The following is a 16,583-nucleotide window of genomic DNA, read 5'->3' as shown; positions in this document are numbered from 1 at the left end:
TGAGCGTCAACTGTTCTAGAATGGTGTTTTATCGCATGCGATGCAAAATAGGTCACCAAACAGTTCGAATCTGGCTTTTAATGTTACGGTATCAGCAATCTCCAATGCACCCAGTGTACTTAAACAAAATTGACACAAGACCACACACTGCACAACAAACAACTACTAAGTTAGATGAGCTACAATTGGAAACTGTGCGATTACTCAGTACTCTCCGGACCTTGCTCCAACAGATTACAATTTTTTTGGGAATTTGGACAAGTTCTTTAAAAGAAAAAAATTCATCTCCGATGCGGCAGTCCAAACCGCCTTCAAAGAGTTTATTCTCGCCCCCATGGGTTTTTTAGTAAAGAGATCAATGAACTACCTATGAGATCGCAAAAGTGCATAGATAACAACAGTGCATATTTTGATTAATTAAATATATTTTACAAAAGAAATATACTTTATATTCCTCCCGTACAAAAAGCCAATTTCATATGTAATATGTAAAATAATATGTATATCCCACCCTGGTACCGTTAGAATGAGATACATTAATTTGTAACAAGAAAATAAAAAATTACCATTATTATTAACTTTATTTCATAAAAAGTACAATAATATCTAGAAAATAATGAAATATTTAATAACATTAATAGATAGATAGATATTGAAAGACATCACATGTTAAAAAATATGTTTTTTTTTAAATAAAAATCTATTTTAATTTATATTCGGCCTAACTAATATTCGGCGACCCGAACTGTTGACTCCATTCTAATTAGGTTTTCTTGCAATTATCACGTGATTCCTTGGAGACAACTTCGGGTCGAAAATCGGACGGATCTCACAGGATAAACCTGAAATAAATAAAAAACACTTCTAAATATAGGTCTCTTAATTAAGTTAAATTATGTATATTTTTAATACTAAGTACATTTTATAAGTTTCTCTAGTCATTCATTAAAAGTTAAAGGTAGGATATCAGACATTCAAAGGAGAAATAAGGGGAAATATAAAATTTCTCATACGGCCTCTCGATTTAATTTAAGTGTACAGGCACCTACATAATCTTTTGAAAAATACTTTTCGAAAGTCAATTTAAATCAGAATTTAAAAAAAAGACATTCCAGTACATAGATTTAATTAAATTATTAACATTTCTAGTCACTTATGTATAATTTTTTATTGAATTAAAGATATATTCAATTGTTGAAAAAAAAGCGATTTAAAGTTGTGACAGTGGAGTGTTTATATAATAATTTAAACTAGTGATTTTTTTTTTCGGTTGGGCTGCGAGACATTCATCTCGATTTGTGACTATGAGCAATGTCACTTCACGACAGATGAACTTTAAAACTGGTTCATCGCAAATACGAATTTAGTTCATAAACACTCGTTGGGGTAGGTGTATATTTGATAAGCAGCGAGACCATCGACAATGCGTATGTGGAAATCCTGGTTCTGCCCCATCATCATCATTATCCTGTCCTCCCAGTCACCTGGGGTCGGCGCAACATGTTTTCTCCTTCCATACTCTTCTATCATATACCATTTCTTCGCTCACTCCCCTCTTACCCATATCGTCTTTCACACAATCCATCCATTTCTTCTTAGGTCTACCTCTTCCTCTATATCCTTCCACAGTCATAGTTAACACTCTCTTACCAACCTCATTTTCATTCCGTCTCATCACATGTACATCATCCCAAACGCGCACTCCTCAGCTTCTCTGTCACAGGTGCCACTTTCAGACTTCACTTTCTGCCCCATTATAATTATTAATAAAGAAACTTTAATCTATTGGCTGCGATCAGGAACAAGACTTCTATTGCGTGTTTTGTGTTCGGGAATGTATCCCTCACGCGCAGTACACATTATAATACCGATTTAATTATTTATTTAGTTAATCTAAACAACTATTTCTTAATCACGCAATGTGCTTGTCAGTCGGTGACAGATACGAACGCATACTGTACATATTATAACCGACATTTTTGCAACTTTACCAGAAGGCTATTTAAAGTTTAAAATTTAGAAAATATATCATGACAAAAATAAAACTTGTTCAGCTATTTGAATGAACTAAAAAACTTAATTGAGATTCAATAAAAAACATCTAAATGTTGATGTTAATACCAAATAAAAGTCATCTTTAATTACAAAGACAAATGTCGCTTAAACCAAATCGCCTTTCACAAGTCTTTTTTTGTTTCCTATCTAAGCTGAGAGCCTTGAGAGGCTATATATCAGCGTAACCTTAACTAGTAGGTGTGCTCACGGGGCGCAAACCTGACGATCAATCGTCGATATGTACTTAAATTAACTACATCTGCTCAAAGGAAGAATAGGTAGATGAAAGATAATTCAAAACTCCTAAATTGTCCGGAATTAAATTATTTGAATATGCTTTCGTGTTGTTAGTGTTCATGTTGTCAATGTCTATATGGATACAACTTAAGACTATATATCAATATGTTATTTACATGTGTATTTGTATGATAATAAAGGCATATTGAATTTTACATATGGTATTTTTTTAGAACATTTCGCAAAGGGTCAGAATTGTGACAGATCATCCGTCCGGTTCTAACCGATCATTATCATCAGAGATACAAAATCTTGCCGCGTTTCCCATTCGGCTGACCTCGTGCCTCGGACGGCGATGGCGACGTGATGCTCATGGATTCCGACAACCACTTAACAACAGCACATGTCTAGTTGTGAGCCAACTCAGCACAGGGTTAATAAAAAATTTCTCAATTTGTAAATTCATACTAAATCACGATGTTAAACAAAAATTATTCTATTTCATGAATAAACTGTTTTTGGCCATCACCAAACCAAATACAAAACCATCTGGTGTTAAGTGGTTACTGGAGCCCATGGACATCTACAATGTAAATGCGCCACCCACCTTGAGATATAAGTTCTAAGGTCTCAAGTATAATTACAACGACTGCCCCACCCTTCAAACCGAAACGCATTACTGAGTTTATGCGAAATAGGCAGGGTGGTGGTACCTACCCGCGCGGACTCTCAAGAGGTCTTACCACCAGTACTATGTAAAGATCTACGAAATTCCGAGCAAAATTATGCGATCCCGTTAGAACCTTGTTAGGACAAGAGGTATCATGACATCACCCACGTTCAAAGTCTGCATCGAAAGTATTACAATTACATTAATTACCGTGTTCCAACACAAAGAGCAGTCTGTCCAACAAAAGCACGGTCTCGACCAGCGGCGCCAGCGCCAGCCGCAGCGTGTACACCACCACCACGCGCCGCCACTCGCGCACCTCCTCCGCGCCCGCCGACACCTCGCGCGCCGACACGCCGCACGCCAACACGTCCCGCGCCGACAAGTCTCTGGCCGACACGCTCCGCACCGACTCGTCCCGCGCCGACATGTCTCTCTCCGACACGTCCGGCAGCGGCCAACGCAAGCACAGCTTCTCAACCGCCATCGAACAGTATCTATATATAAATTAGTTACTTGAAAAAACAGCTAAAACTAATATTTCAGAGGTTAAAGTTAAAAATAATGGTAATTAAGTTCTTTTATATGTTTAGGTTCAGCTGTGAACTAAATCACTGATCCAATGCAGTCATGACTACGGAGCATTCGTACAGAGTATGAGGGGTTCAATAATTCAGATCAATTGTTATCATCATGTACAAAACTTTAATAGTTCCTATAATAATTAACCTAGACCTGTTCTTGCTGTATAACAATCAATGCCAGTTTTAAATGTAGGACAGCCATTTTTGCAAAGAGAATAACAGTGAGCGAAAGCATTCAACGTTGGGTCTATGGGTGCTATGTCTATAAACAGTGTGACATATGTGTGTGTTATAAGACTAACCTGACCTGGACTGATTAATGGCTAATTTATTTCAATAGCACACATAACACATATTCTTACTTTTCAAAACTCAAATCTTGGGTGTGTTTCAAACTCCTAACTGGAGCGTGTTTCAATTTGGGATTATGTTCAACTAATATCTTCTCCAGAGCTGCTCTGTATGCGTGAACCTGTTATTGAGACATTACGTATATTATCACTATACTCCTATATGACCATTCATTTCATTACATATTTTTAATATAGTATGTTGATATTAAGACTCCCAAAGATTAGCGAGACAGTAAACGCTAAAAACAAATCGATGCCTCCAATGAACACTACGCTAACTCCAAATTCGTAGATTTACAGGAGGAGCGTTTAAACGAAAAAAGTTAATAAAATCTTTATTATTGCAGATATATTTATGGTTTTTTTGTGTAACTAGCTGATTTACTCTTGCTCCGAACCCCATCAATAATGATTAATTGTAATACTTTTAACATAGTGAAGCGATTTGCGTGAAAAACGAAAATTTTAAAAATTTTGAGTTAGGGTAGTGTTCATTGGAGGCATCGAAATTATACATTATAAAATTATGCAATATTTGAAAGATTAATAGCGGTAAAGTGAATGAAAGAGTGAAACATTCTCTCACTTTTGCTCTTAAATTGTGGTGATCAAATGAAATGCAAACAGCAGCTTAAAATGTGTATCTTACTTGTGTATTGTTATGTAAGGTATTCCTTACCATGTAGCTGAATAAAAACAAATCAACAACAATCAAGACATTAGTCAATAGAGTAATGTCTTGATACTCTATTGAGTACTGTCTTGATATATGTTTGTGAAGTTGTCATGTTTTACATTTTGGATGGCATAACATTTTGATAATAAATTAGAAAAAAGTATCAAACATGCCTATTATTCTGGAATTGTACATGCAGCAAATTTTTATTCTTATTATATATAGTATATGTATATATAGTTTTACATATATTGCTTACCTTTAAATCTTCATAAAGTCCTTGCCTCAATCTCTCAGAGTACATTTCGATAGCGTGACAAGCAATCTCTCTGCTCACAAAAGACAGATCACCTTTTAATTTTTTAAGATAGTTGCTTATTGGATATCCTTCAGCTGTTAACTTTGTATAACAACAGCCTACAACACATATGAATTTCACCTGATTGGAACATATGAAGTGTTTCAAGAGTAAAGGGCCTAAATCTCCACATGGATGGAGCCCAATCAATCCATAGTTTGTCATATGAGTCGGTAAAGGCAGATGTTGAAGTTGCTCATGATTGGATAATGAGATGTTATAATGTATGGGCCGATGTAGATTAGGTGTAAACTCTTCTTTGGTGTATTTTCTTGCAGTGTATTCAAATTCAAGATCTAGTTTTCTGAAATACAATGGATTTCTGAGTATTATATAATGTTTTAAATTAGCAATTAGTGCTTCAGTTTAATAGTGGTTTATTAGTAGTTTGATAGGGTTTTCATTCAACAAGCTGCCTGAATTAACAGGGAAAAATTGGAAGAGCCAATTAGGTTGTTACATTTTTGGCCATTTACTGTTTTAATTATCACAGAATATTGTTTCCATTACTTCATTAATAAATTAACTGAAAAATCTTTTGTAATATTTATTGGTTAATTTATATACATACCAACAGTACAGACCTAGCCTCCTCCGTCAGTTGCTTTTGACACTCAATGCCTGCAGTATACAACTTGTTCTTATATGCCAACATCCTCACTAAATGACCGAGACCTGAACCAAAGTCTATAACTGCATTACATCTTGATTTCAATGCAACATCAGTAACGATTTCAGCCATTACACTGACTTCATGCCGCTTCTTCAATTTAACATGTTTCAAGAATAGATTTTTTATTTTGCTATAAGTACTGCATTGGTCTGCGATTTGTGTAACATCTTTTTTTATAGTTTTGCTGTTTTTTCGTGGTAGGCCCAATGCCTTTACAGTGGCAATTAATGCTAGCAATGACAATGGAAAGATATGATTGGTTGGTTTTTCTGATAATATATTTCCCAATTGCTCCAAGGCAATCTCATCAAGATTCTCTTGCCAAGATTTCGGAAGCCTATACCAGTGATTGTCTACAAAGAAATCCTGAAATTGGAAAATATTAAATTTAAATTAAAAACATAAAGTTTCTTTGTTTATTTAACATTGTATTATGTAATTTAATTATTATTCTGATAGATTTTTATTTTAATCATCACAATTTTAAAGTTATTGGTATATTAAATTGGTATATTTTATATCAAAGACTGATGACCTTATTGGACACATCATTAGTAGTTGTTATTGTTGCTCTTCGAATGGGCTCATTGACAATGTCAAGGGCACAGTGCAGTATTGCATGTGATCTGACCTCACAACATTTCTAGAGTAATTCAGAAATAACATAAATCTATGAGTTATTGATTAAAAGATTACAAAGATAAGAAAGAAAGATATAAAAGAAAATAATACAAATAATATAACACCAATCTAAGAAAATAGACATGGGAGATGCCCATAACGTTGGACGTTAAATCTCATAAACATTACATTACGAATGCTGACAACTACGCTAGACAGGAGGTTCATGTTGCTTTTTTATTGTAAAAGGGCTCTTTCAAAACTGATGTTATTGCTTCTTTGCATTAGAATTGGGCGCGGTGATGATACAGTAGGTGCGTAAGTGTTTCCCAATATGCTCTAGTGCAAGTAATCATGAAAGTATTTCGTGATTACCCTTTAAGTACACGTTTACTTAAATGAGAAAATTTTAATGCAAGCCTTAGGACCGAATTTTTTAAGATATTTAAAACTTAGAAGATTTGGACTATATTTTTTGTCTTAAAAAAGTGCCGTAGAGTTTCATGCTGTATGAGAAGAGCGCTTACCAATACATATAAATCCAGCAACCAATCGTACATACGTATAACTTTTAGAGACATATCGATACAGGTTTTTACGTTATTTATCTGAGACTTCATTTTGTTGAATAATAAGGAAATCCTTTGTAAGTTTAGGGATTGCCAATTAAAATGTTCGCACTTCACAAATAATAATAAAGAAATAAAATATTATTTTCAATACAATTCTGAGGTACTAGGAGGTACTAGGTTTTTTTAAGGGCATTTTATGACCTGGTAACTAAGATCTTTAAGTCATGTCTTATTTAATTTATATTCTTATTTTTATAAAAAATGATGAAATTGAGTGAAATGATATGAAATTAAATGAAGATGATTAATTTGAGTCATTAATCAACTGGGATGAAATTAAATGAAATGAAATAGATGATATGGGATGAAAATAAATATAATCTCAGTAAAATGGTGATCATATATTGAGATTTTTTCAGTGGACTTTTTGTAACGGAGTGGAGGTTTGTTGTGGAGGTTACGTCCAGCGGCTTTGTTTCATTTTCTGACATTTATTGTGCACTTTCACAGATATAAAACAGTTTTTTTTTTTATTTTTTTTTTTTATTGCTTAGATGGATGGACGAGCTCACAGCCCACCTAGTGTTAAGTGGTTACTGGAGCCCATAGACATCTACAACGTAAATGCGCCACCCACCTCGAGATATAAGTTCTAAGATCTCAGGTATAGTTACAACGGCTACCGCACCCTTCGAACCGAAACGCATTACTGCTTCACGGCGGAAATAGGCGGGGTGGTGGTACCTACCCGTGCGGACTCACAAGAGGTCCTACCACCAGTGATTACGCAAATTATAATTTTGCGGGTTTGATTTTTATTACACGATGTTATTCCTTCACCGTGGAAGTCAATCGTGAACATTTGTTGAGTACGTATTTCATTAGAAAAATATATAAAATATATAAAACAGTTAATAAACCACCGCTATTACCAACTTAAGCTTGAAGAAATATTAAATTAAAAAAATAAAACACTTTAACACTACAAGTCCGACTGGCGGGCTTTTGTGAGTTTTCGTGAGTTCGTTGTTCCGGGCTGTTGGCGAAGATGATATATAAATAATGTTTACACTGATTTGGTATGAGGTTTAATATAAAAAAAGCGACACAATAACTAACAAAATACAAAATGAGTTGAGAATCGTACAGTTACACTAAGACTCGCAATATCTTACTGGTCGTCGTCGCGCGCGCTGAGGGCGTGTGTTTTCGCGCTCAGAGAGCTCTGTCTCAGCGGGCGGTAAGGCGGCGGCGGGGGCGGTATCGCACGTTCGGAAATTACGTTCCGTTATAACACATCATACAAATTTGCTTCTCGCGTTCCTCCCTAAACTTTTCATCTATTAAAATAATAATAATAATAATTTATATAGCAATCTATTTTTACATAGTGTTTTTAAAATTTGTATTTCATTTCATTTCATTTCACTTAAAGACGTTATTCAAATATATTTTTAATTTTTTGTATGAATAGTGAATTAAACAAAATTAAAGAAAGTGAATTATAATTGTAGTATATGAAAAGTATCGATGATGTTTTTTTTTTTATTCCTTAGATGGGTGAACGAGGTCACAGCCCACCTGTTGTTAAGTGGTTACTGGAGCCCATAGACATCTACAATGTAAATGCGCCACCCATCTTGAGATATAAGTTTGCGGACTCACAAGAGGTCTTACCACCAGTAAATTCTTAACACCAGTTGATTCAGATGGAATAAAATAATCTTTAATCTATATCTAATCTATTATTTATTAATTAGTTATTTGAAATGAAGTTTTACAAATACAAGCTTTACAAATTTTTACAGTAGGTACTTCCGACTACATTAAAATCAGTTTTAAAAGATTTCATTCTCAATAATTGAGGAAAGTAAACAGGAAAAAAAAAGCTGTTTTATGTTCTTTAAGTCATTTTTTTGTAAAATAGTATAAAAAATTGTGAAAGTCACCATATATTATTTTAGGTTAAGCTTTAACTGCGAATAACTTTTGACCGAGTTAAGTTAGCAAAAAAATATCTCATACCTTTTTTGTAGGCCGTTTAATCCCCTACAAAAATATGTATTTCTTTTTACTACATGATAATTCGTTGACATACAATTATTTTCCAAAGAAAAAAAAACCCGTGTTATTTAAGTGGGAAATCAAAAATCACGATGCGGCACTTCTAAATATTAATACTAAGAACTCAAACTTTACCAGTTTTTTTTTCATCTTGTACGATATATTCGTAGTACTTACCTAAAGAAAAGTTTTTTTGGGCCACCCTAATACAGCCCACCTGATGGTGAGTGGTTACCGTTGCTCATGGTCGTCAACAATGCCAGGCGGAATGAAGACGGAATGCTGTTAGTATCTACTGTACGAGATGTCTTCAAAACCACTGCATGGATGCAATCTGGTCCACTCGACTTATGGACACTGAGGGCCTGGAGTTCCCGCCTGACTGCACACTATATGTAGCAGATCTCCGGCAGAGAGCTATAACACCGGGGATGTTCGGTGGAATGGCACTCCCATCATCCATGGTCGAGTTCGAGATGAAGAGTTTGACCAGAAGGTCAGCTTTCTCTTTCGCACTATGAGCCAGATTGTCGTCGAATATGCGTGCAACAATGGCGAATAATCAAAAAGCACGGCTCCCGGAGGGATAGCTCTTCAGTCGCTCGCCAATTCTGGCAACGAGCTCCGATTTCGGGGTTATATTCCCACCTTTCCTTTGAAACGTTCGGATCTCGACATCTCCTGGCATCATTCCAGGCCGCATGTGCGGATCGCTTGAGGTGTGCAGCATCCCTGCTGGCATTATTATACAAAGATAATATAAACAATTCCATCCCCTGGAGCCCCATGTCTTCTAGACGGTCCGCACAGACGTCAGGATCAGCAGAGGGAATGCAGAACCGCACCCATGGTTCACGAAATCCATCCTAATGTGCTGACATATACCGCCATACTCGTCGATACCCGGTCCTCGTCCGACGAACAGGACGACAGAGCGGTTGGGCAACACGAGTATGGCAGTGATCAGACGATGCAAGTGGACGTCGACCACTACATCGTATCCGGCTGGATAGATGGTCAATACAAGGTCCAACAGAGAAGGCTGGTGCCCCTCAATATCTGGGACACGGGTGAGCTATGTCACCAGCTGGGAGAAGCCGTAGGCCAAGACGAAATGGTAGGTAACCCGACCCGGGAGGCCAGTGGTTCTGGACCCCAACCACTCTTGATGGTGAGCATTAAAGTCTCCAAGGACCAAGGACTACCACCTCCGCAGATGGTACTGCTCAAGCACGCGGTCCCTCCCCTCTTGGAGATGCTAAATACCAAGTTAATTCGCTTTTATCCATATAATTTTCACGTACCCTCTAGTGGACCCCGCCTAAGCCCAGGGGCACGTGTACCACATATTGGGAATCGCTTCAATGATGCACAGCTGATGTTTGCGTCGAAAAACATTGTATGTGGTAGTATTCATAACGAGAATACCTACTACTACTCTAGACATGAAATCGAAATATCCAAGTCTCATCTTGTATGTTTGCTTCAAAATAGAATTAGAAACCTTTTTTTTTTCAACGTCGAAGCCGTTCAGACTTGCCTGCGGGATTAGGAATTGAACAAGGTTTCATTCTGTTATAATAAAGAAGTATTTACACAGGGCGTTTTACTGATTAAGCCATGACAATTTGACTTAGCCTGGTTACATTTTTAACATCAGATGACTTATTGTGGAGAAAGGGATTCAAAGAAAAAAATGAGGTAAGCATTGGTGTAAAGTTTTATTTTATTAGTAATAATTCATCTAATTAATTTTGTCATTATAGAAAATTGAGATTCTGATAGTATGGCTAAAATAAAAAAGTTTCAGAAATGTCATGCACAATATGTTTCAACAAATTATCAGATATCAACAGAACGTTAACTTCACCGATAAATACATGGGCCACATATGCAATTTAACAAAGTCATCTAAACTAATTTAAGCCCAGGGAGTATGTGTCACGCACAGCTAATCCTTTGATGGTTTGGATGAAGTCATTATCTATGATGAAAACTTACTGTGCTAGTTTAAAGTATATAACAATTAGTTTAATTAGTGTTAACTACCTACTCTGGACATTATGTAATGGAATATTCCCACAGGTCAGCATCAAACAGCGATCAATCAGCACAATAGGTACTAAAATTAATATTCGTTAAAGTTCCTTTTATGTTCTATAATCTCATTTTCGCTTCAGCTGATTACTGAAAAATCTGATAACGACTTCAAAAGCGCATATCTAATAACTATTGACATAAATAAAGCCATCTTAACCTTACTTAACACTTACTTAATGTTCGCACATTGCTAGAGTGCTGGTGCAACGAAAAATGGAGTGTGTTTTTTTCGACCCTTACAAGAAAAAATATCTATAACAAAACACAAATATTAATAGGAGTCGTAGTACAATAAAAATCACTGATCAAGTAAAAAAAACAGTGGGAATAATTGTAAACGCTTTAACAAAAACCGACTTCAAATAGAAAAAAATAATTCCAAAGCAACTATTTTTTTTACGTACGGAAGTGTACTAAAAACAATAGTCATCGAAATCGAGTCATCCAGTCAAGAGGTAACAAACATAAAAAAAACACAGTCAAAATGAGAACCTGCTCCTTTTTTGAAGTCGGTTAAAAAACAATAAAAACTATACGCAATAAAAAAATCAGATAAATTAATCAGATTAATTATACGCCAGTATTAAGCCAGTTGTTTAAAAAACTTATTGCTAGAGGATTACACAATTTAGAGTCCACAATTAGGCCAGGTTCACTAAAACGTGTATAAAATTATTCATTCAGTATAATATGGTAAACATAAATGTTGGGATTTATTGGGTATTAATAAGAATTAATTATGTATTTTTTTATAATGTACCTATCTTTTATTTTAGCTTGTAAGGATATTGTGTGGCTAATAAAATAAAATAAAATTTGGGTTATGAAACCGAAAGAATAATTTCCTGTTTTCAATTTCCATTAAAGTTGACCAGTAAATTAAACACGCCATCTGCTAAATTTGTCAACCGGCTAACCAGCAGCAGCAGTCCCAAATGAACGTTTAGGTTTCTAGATGTCGATGTACCGCGTCGGGTACACAGTAGGCGTAAAGATTGTCTTGAGATGAGCGAATCTCACTAAGAGAGCATGAAAATAACAGGGAAATTGATACAAGTAATTGTTTATGTAAAAAAAATCATACTTAAAAATTAAACAATCTCAATCATTCTTAATACTACTTAATCAATAATTGTCACAATTCTTAATGAAATATAGATTTTGAGCAAATAAAAAATATATCAATGAAAGGTTTTGTTAAGACTAGCAATAATCTTTGCAAATTATTTTCTTAAACATTTCAGTTCATTTTATTAAAGCTATTGATTTAACAAACAAAAAAAAGGATTTGCCACAATCATACCTAACAAACCAATAAACTATTAGATCAGATCAGATCATTCTAATGTTTGCGTGTGATTTTACAGCTAAAATCTTAAGATTCTACATTCAATAACCTAAAGCTAGAATTTTTGCAGCATGAGTGTCGAGCACATTGACGAGTTACGTACATTTATCAACTAGATCAAAGTGGTGCGATTGAATTTATTTAGCTTGCTCACATAAAGGTCAAGTTAATAATGTAAAAAGTGGGAACGATGGCGTCGCCTTAAAAAAAACGCGACCTTTACTAGTGCAAATAAGGCGTACGAGGAATTATGATCTTTTTGAACTTGATGAACTTAGAAATGTAAATTTTAGTGTTTTCTTAGAAATAGTTAAGTGATGACGTTGAAATTTACATTTAATGTTTTTGAATCAGTTTATGTACATAATATGTGACCTAGAAAATGTTTCAATACTGCGCGACTGGTCCCATTAAGACTGAAAACAGTGCCCGACCGACGGTACGCCATGACCGTCGGTTGCGGAAATGCATTCAGTGTTACGCTGACGGTGAACTGCGATGCGTGTCACAAGACAAATTAATCCTTTATGGAATGAATTCATTCTTTACAAACTTCTTGCCAAGCACTTATTTTAGCATCATATATTTATAATACAGATGATAAATCCCATAATTCCGGACGAAGATGCACTTCAGTAATAAGGCGCTCTGTATCGATATTCATTTTTGCTTTAATGAACACATCCATACAATCTCATCTCATAGCTCGTCGGTCGACCGACGGCTCGACCGACCGTAGGCGCGAACCAAATCACGCGCGTACCGTCAGCGTAGCTGTGTGCGCATTCATAGACTTGCATAGATATCGATACGCCAGAACACTGTTTCCAGCCTTAAGGTGATACTGTCGTCCCTGCACTGCATGGTATATTGAGGTATATATCAATTGCAAAATAATAATAGGTCTAAGCCACTTGATAACTAACACTGTAATAGACACTCGAAAACTTCATATCAGTGTTTTATTTTTCATTTACCTATTTAATGTGGTTCTGAAATGATGAATTAGAAGAAGAATATGATGCTCAGTAAAGTGAATGGGGAAAATGTAAAGATTGGGATAATGAGTATTTGGAATGATTGATTTTATTATTTGATCATTTTATATAGTCACTGGTTTTAACTCTGTAAACTTTCAAGCAAAACTTTCTTAAATAACATGAGATTCTATCGATAATATTAATATCTATGGCTGTAGATTTATTTTTTGAAATTTCTTTAATACAAGACTGATCATGGTTACTTGGAAATTCAGGTAAGGCTTCAGTACAAAAATGAGGGTAGTAAGAAAAATCTTCTACTAAATCAATATGGTGGTATTTATATGATTCAGATAATATTTTTTGATGCAAAGAACAAGGTGAAGCCAAGTATAATCTATAATTCTTTTTATGTTTGTGTAGTAATGCCTCTGCATTTGATAGTTCCTCATCAATCTTCATAAACAATTCTCGCATTGGAATTGACCCATATTTATAGATAAAAGTGGAAGGAGCCAATCTGTATTTGTGTCCTGTGTTTCTATTTTTCCAAATTTTAGTTGTGCTCTCTAACTGTAGGAGGTAAGTTGGTATACTGTAACTGTGTGTTAAGATGACATGAGTGTGAGTACCATAATTACCTTTAATTTCATAGTGCAAACTTTTAGCGAATGGGTATATACCTCCTTGGTGGAAAAATCCAAAAAATATTGTTAGTAATATGTTCACAACAAACCAAGTCCAGCGTAGTCCATTCTTCAGTCTTCTGTAATTTATTCCGTTACTTTCGTTGGGGTGAAGATGATTTCCATATAGGTATATCAGTGGTACTAAAACTGGTATGATGAACCTGGGTTCCTGATGAGGAAAGATAGACAATACTGCAATAGGGATGATTAGAGAGAAGAGCATCAGTCCGGTAATGCTTTGAATTCTTGGAAGTTTGCTGTATTGGCCACGGATGAATCTAGAAAAAAACAAAGTTTGAAAAAGATTTATTGCAATATTGTAATGTTTTATCAAAGATTTTTTTGTGTATAATAGTATAGTGAATATAGTAATAACACTTACCTGTAGGCATGTGTTGAAAGGGTCAAAAAAGCCAACCCTCCAAGTACATTAAATAACAAGGGTATGTTTACAGCTAAGTGTAACCACCGAGGATGCACACCATGTTGCATCAGGTTCTTTGAATCAATGTTATATCTTAGGAAATTTAATGGAGTAACAACCCAGCTATCCCATGAAACCTTCAAAGATTCTACATCAGCCATAGTAATGTAACCATAATAACCAGAGTCAACCATTATAAGGAATAATGCTGTAGGTACACTGCAAAGCACAAAAGCGAAAATGCGATAATGGAAATCCTTAAATCCTATAACTTTGGAACCTAGGCCCCGGTGCAACCAGAAAAATATAGGTGGGAAAGCAAAAGCTATGAACGTTGGACGGTTAAAAATACCTATTACAACCACAGCAGATATTATGATAACACGACTTAGCGAATGAGCCGGCAAGTGAGTGGTAAGCTTAAAAATCTTCACTCTTTCAACGGGAGTTTTTGCTTGTCTGTATTTCTCTTGCAGGTACTCATTGTGGTATATAACTCTGTCAGACCTCAGCATGCATTCGGCAACTAAAAGAAGAAGGATAGAGAAGAACATCATTTCAAATGTATTGGAGAAACTACGACAACAATAAACAAGGACTATATATGAACTTGCAAATATTACAAGTCTATTCCTGAAGTTTTGTCCATATAATACACAAGTACGGTAAAGACAGTAGTCGTTGATCAATGAGAGCAAGCATATGAAAATACGAGGTACAACCAGCAAGTAATATGGAGTTGCAAGATCTACTTTTAAGTAGCTCTTAGCATAAGGATTAAGAGCACGTATGAATATCAAAGGAGGTCCTAGTATCATTTTTGGTACAAAGATGTTTCTGATGGGAAATTTAGGATTGAATTCCCATGTTCGTGCAATATCCACTCCAAATACATCTCCTGAAACACAAAATACGGAGTATTATAATTAAGACATACAAGAATATCCACATAACTTTTCATTTGACTACTAAACTAAATCACAATGGAATGTCATAGTATTTTAGACACAATGGATTTTAATTGTAACTTATTTGGGTAGTTTGTACTGTCATCCTTAATTTTGAATTTTTATATTGGTCTAGTTGTCATATCAATGTATTTTTTATTATAAAAACTGTCAATACTAAATTATAACTAATTATTATTTATCATAATCATTTACCAGCAATAACTTCGATATTCTGAAAAAATTCGTCAGGGTGTATGTATCCTCGTTGCGGCAGCAAAGTCAATAAGAACCTTAGTCCAACAAGCATCCAATATGAAATAGGTAGCCTTATAGGATTTTTAAATGCCAAAGCCTTGAATATTTGTGTCTTTAAAAACATTTTATTGTAGTACCCGTTAAATGCCTCTATTGAATGGTGAAACTTATTGTACTGCAGTAATGTCTCGTTTTGGCACTTTATTAAGTTCTGCCGTAACCCATGTAGTGAACACTAATAATTTCCAGGCTTAATTAAGTTACAGTGAACTTCAAATTATTGCATGGTTCTTGACTCGACTTACGACTGACTTTGTGTGCTAACGGAACATGTCAAGTATCGTTACAATTAAAAATTGTTTACGTAAAAAAATCATTAGTTACGCCGTTTGTTTATAAGCTTTCTGTTCGATTTATTTCAATTGATATAAACCAGTTTATTTCGGTCATTATTTTACTACGGTACCTATGCGTTTTATGGGTAAAAAAGCTACTCAGTTCTAACAACTTTTAATTTAGATATTTTACATATTAATATCAGTATTATTTTAAATAAATTACAAGAAACTGATTTATTTAATGGGTTGGGGAATGTTATCTCTCAATTAAAATAAGTGTATAATCTATGATGTTATCATTCGAATTTATGACAGTGACAAAGAATTGTTTCATTAGTCCATTTAGATAGGCAAAGGAAATTGAACTCATACACGTGAAATCTTTTGTGCAAAATCTAAGCGGTGCCCCTTAAAAGGTAGATTGTTCTGAAACGAAAATAAATAATACTAATCAACGTTCAAAGAAAATAAACGTGGGACAAGGCTAATTTATCCCCGGGCTTAAACCCACTTCTATTCATATTGCTTATTCCTTCGGAAGAGTTTCGGGTTCTTTGGACATATCGCCAGAAAGAGAGGTGAAAATTTAAAAGAAGTTGCTGATAGCAGGAAAGGTATGCGGAAGAAGGCTCAGAG

General features: G+C 35.0%; 2 protein-coding genes and 2 long non-coding RNA genes across 4 annotated transcripts; 2 read left to right on the top strand and 2 right to left on the bottom strand.

Annotated features, from left to right (window-relative positions):
• Positions 1 to 562: 562 nt before the first annotated feature.
• On the bottom strand, positions 563 to 7,048 carry LOC101741516 (methyltransferase-like protein 25B). Its single transcript, XM_004923837.5, has 6 exons — positions 6,755 to 7,048; positions 5,518 to 5,972; positions 4,835 to 5,237; positions 3,909 to 4,018; positions 3,173 to 3,459; positions 563 to 842 (listed from the first exon to the last, which is right to left on the bottom strand). The coding sequence occupies exons 1-6, from the start codon at positions 6,845 to 6,847 to the stop codon at positions 760 to 762; spliced, it is 1,431 nt and encodes a 476-aa protein (XP_004923894.2). The 5' UTR covers positions 6,848 to 7,048; the 3' UTR covers positions 563 to 759.
• A 3,345-nt stretch (positions 7,049 to 10,393) lies between these two features.
• Positions 10,394 to 11,339, top strand: LOC134198961 (uncharacterized). The gene is made up of 2 exons (XR_009973265.1): positions 10,394 to 10,564; positions 10,949 to 11,339. It is a non-coding gene; the product is annotated as an uncharacterized LOC134198961 (long non-coding RNA).
• LOC101745657 (GPI mannosyltransferase 4) lies at positions 10,566 to 16,204 on the bottom strand. The gene is made up of 3 exons (XM_012688461.4): positions 15,568 to 16,204; positions 14,363 to 15,302; positions 10,566 to 14,258 (listed from the first exon to the last, which is right to left on the bottom strand). The coding sequence occupies exons 1-3, from the start codon at positions 15,731 to 15,733 to the stop codon at positions 13,409 to 13,411; spliced, it is 1,956 nt and encodes a 651-aa protein (XP_012543915.1). The 5' UTR covers positions 15,734 to 16,204; the 3' UTR covers positions 10,566 to 13,408.
• Positions 13,735 to 15,536, top strand: LOC105841294 (uncharacterized). Its single transcript, XR_001139499.2, has 3 exons — positions 13,735 to 13,873; positions 14,619 to 14,811; positions 14,881 to 15,536. It is a non-coding gene; the product is annotated as an uncharacterized LOC105841294 (long non-coding RNA).
• Positions 16,205 to 16,583: the final 379 nt, after the last annotated feature.

The sequence above is a fragment of the Bombyx mori genome, chromosome 5, assembly GCF_030269925.1.
Source record: "Bombyx mori chromosome 5, ASM3026992v2".
Taxonomy (NCBI): Eukaryota; Metazoa; Arthropoda; class Insecta; order Lepidoptera; family Bombycidae; genus Bombyx; species Bombyx mori.
Note: the sequence above shows the minus strand (reverse complement) of the source record. Positions and strands in the feature narration are given on the sequence as shown.

Bases quoted from the DNA above. Each gene is read 5' to 3' on its own strand.
- LOC101741516 (XM_004923837.5), bottom strand. From the start codon at position 6,847: ATGAAGTCTCAGATAAATAACGTAAAAACCTGTATCGATATGTCTCTA. The intron at 5,238-5,517 runs GTCTGTACTGTT...ATTGTATTTCAG, and splicing joins CAACTGACGGAGGAGGCTAG to AAAACTAGATCTTGAATTTG. The intron at 3,460-3,908 runs GTAAGAATATGT...ATTTATATATAG, and splicing joins CAAGATTTGAGTTTTGAAAA to ATACTGTTCGATGGCGGTTG.
- LOC101745657 (XM_012688461.4), bottom strand. From the start codon at position 15,733: ATGTTTTTAAAGACACAAATATTCAAGGCTTTGGCATTTAAAAATCCT. The intron at 15,303-15,567 runs GTAAATGATTAT...TTTGTGTTTCAG, and splicing joins GAATATCGAAGTTATTGCTG to GAGATGTATTTGGAGTGGAT. The intron at 14,259-14,362 runs GTAAGTGTTATT...GTTTTTTTCTAG, and splicing joins CTTTCAACACATGCCTACAG to ATTCATCCGTGGCCAATACA.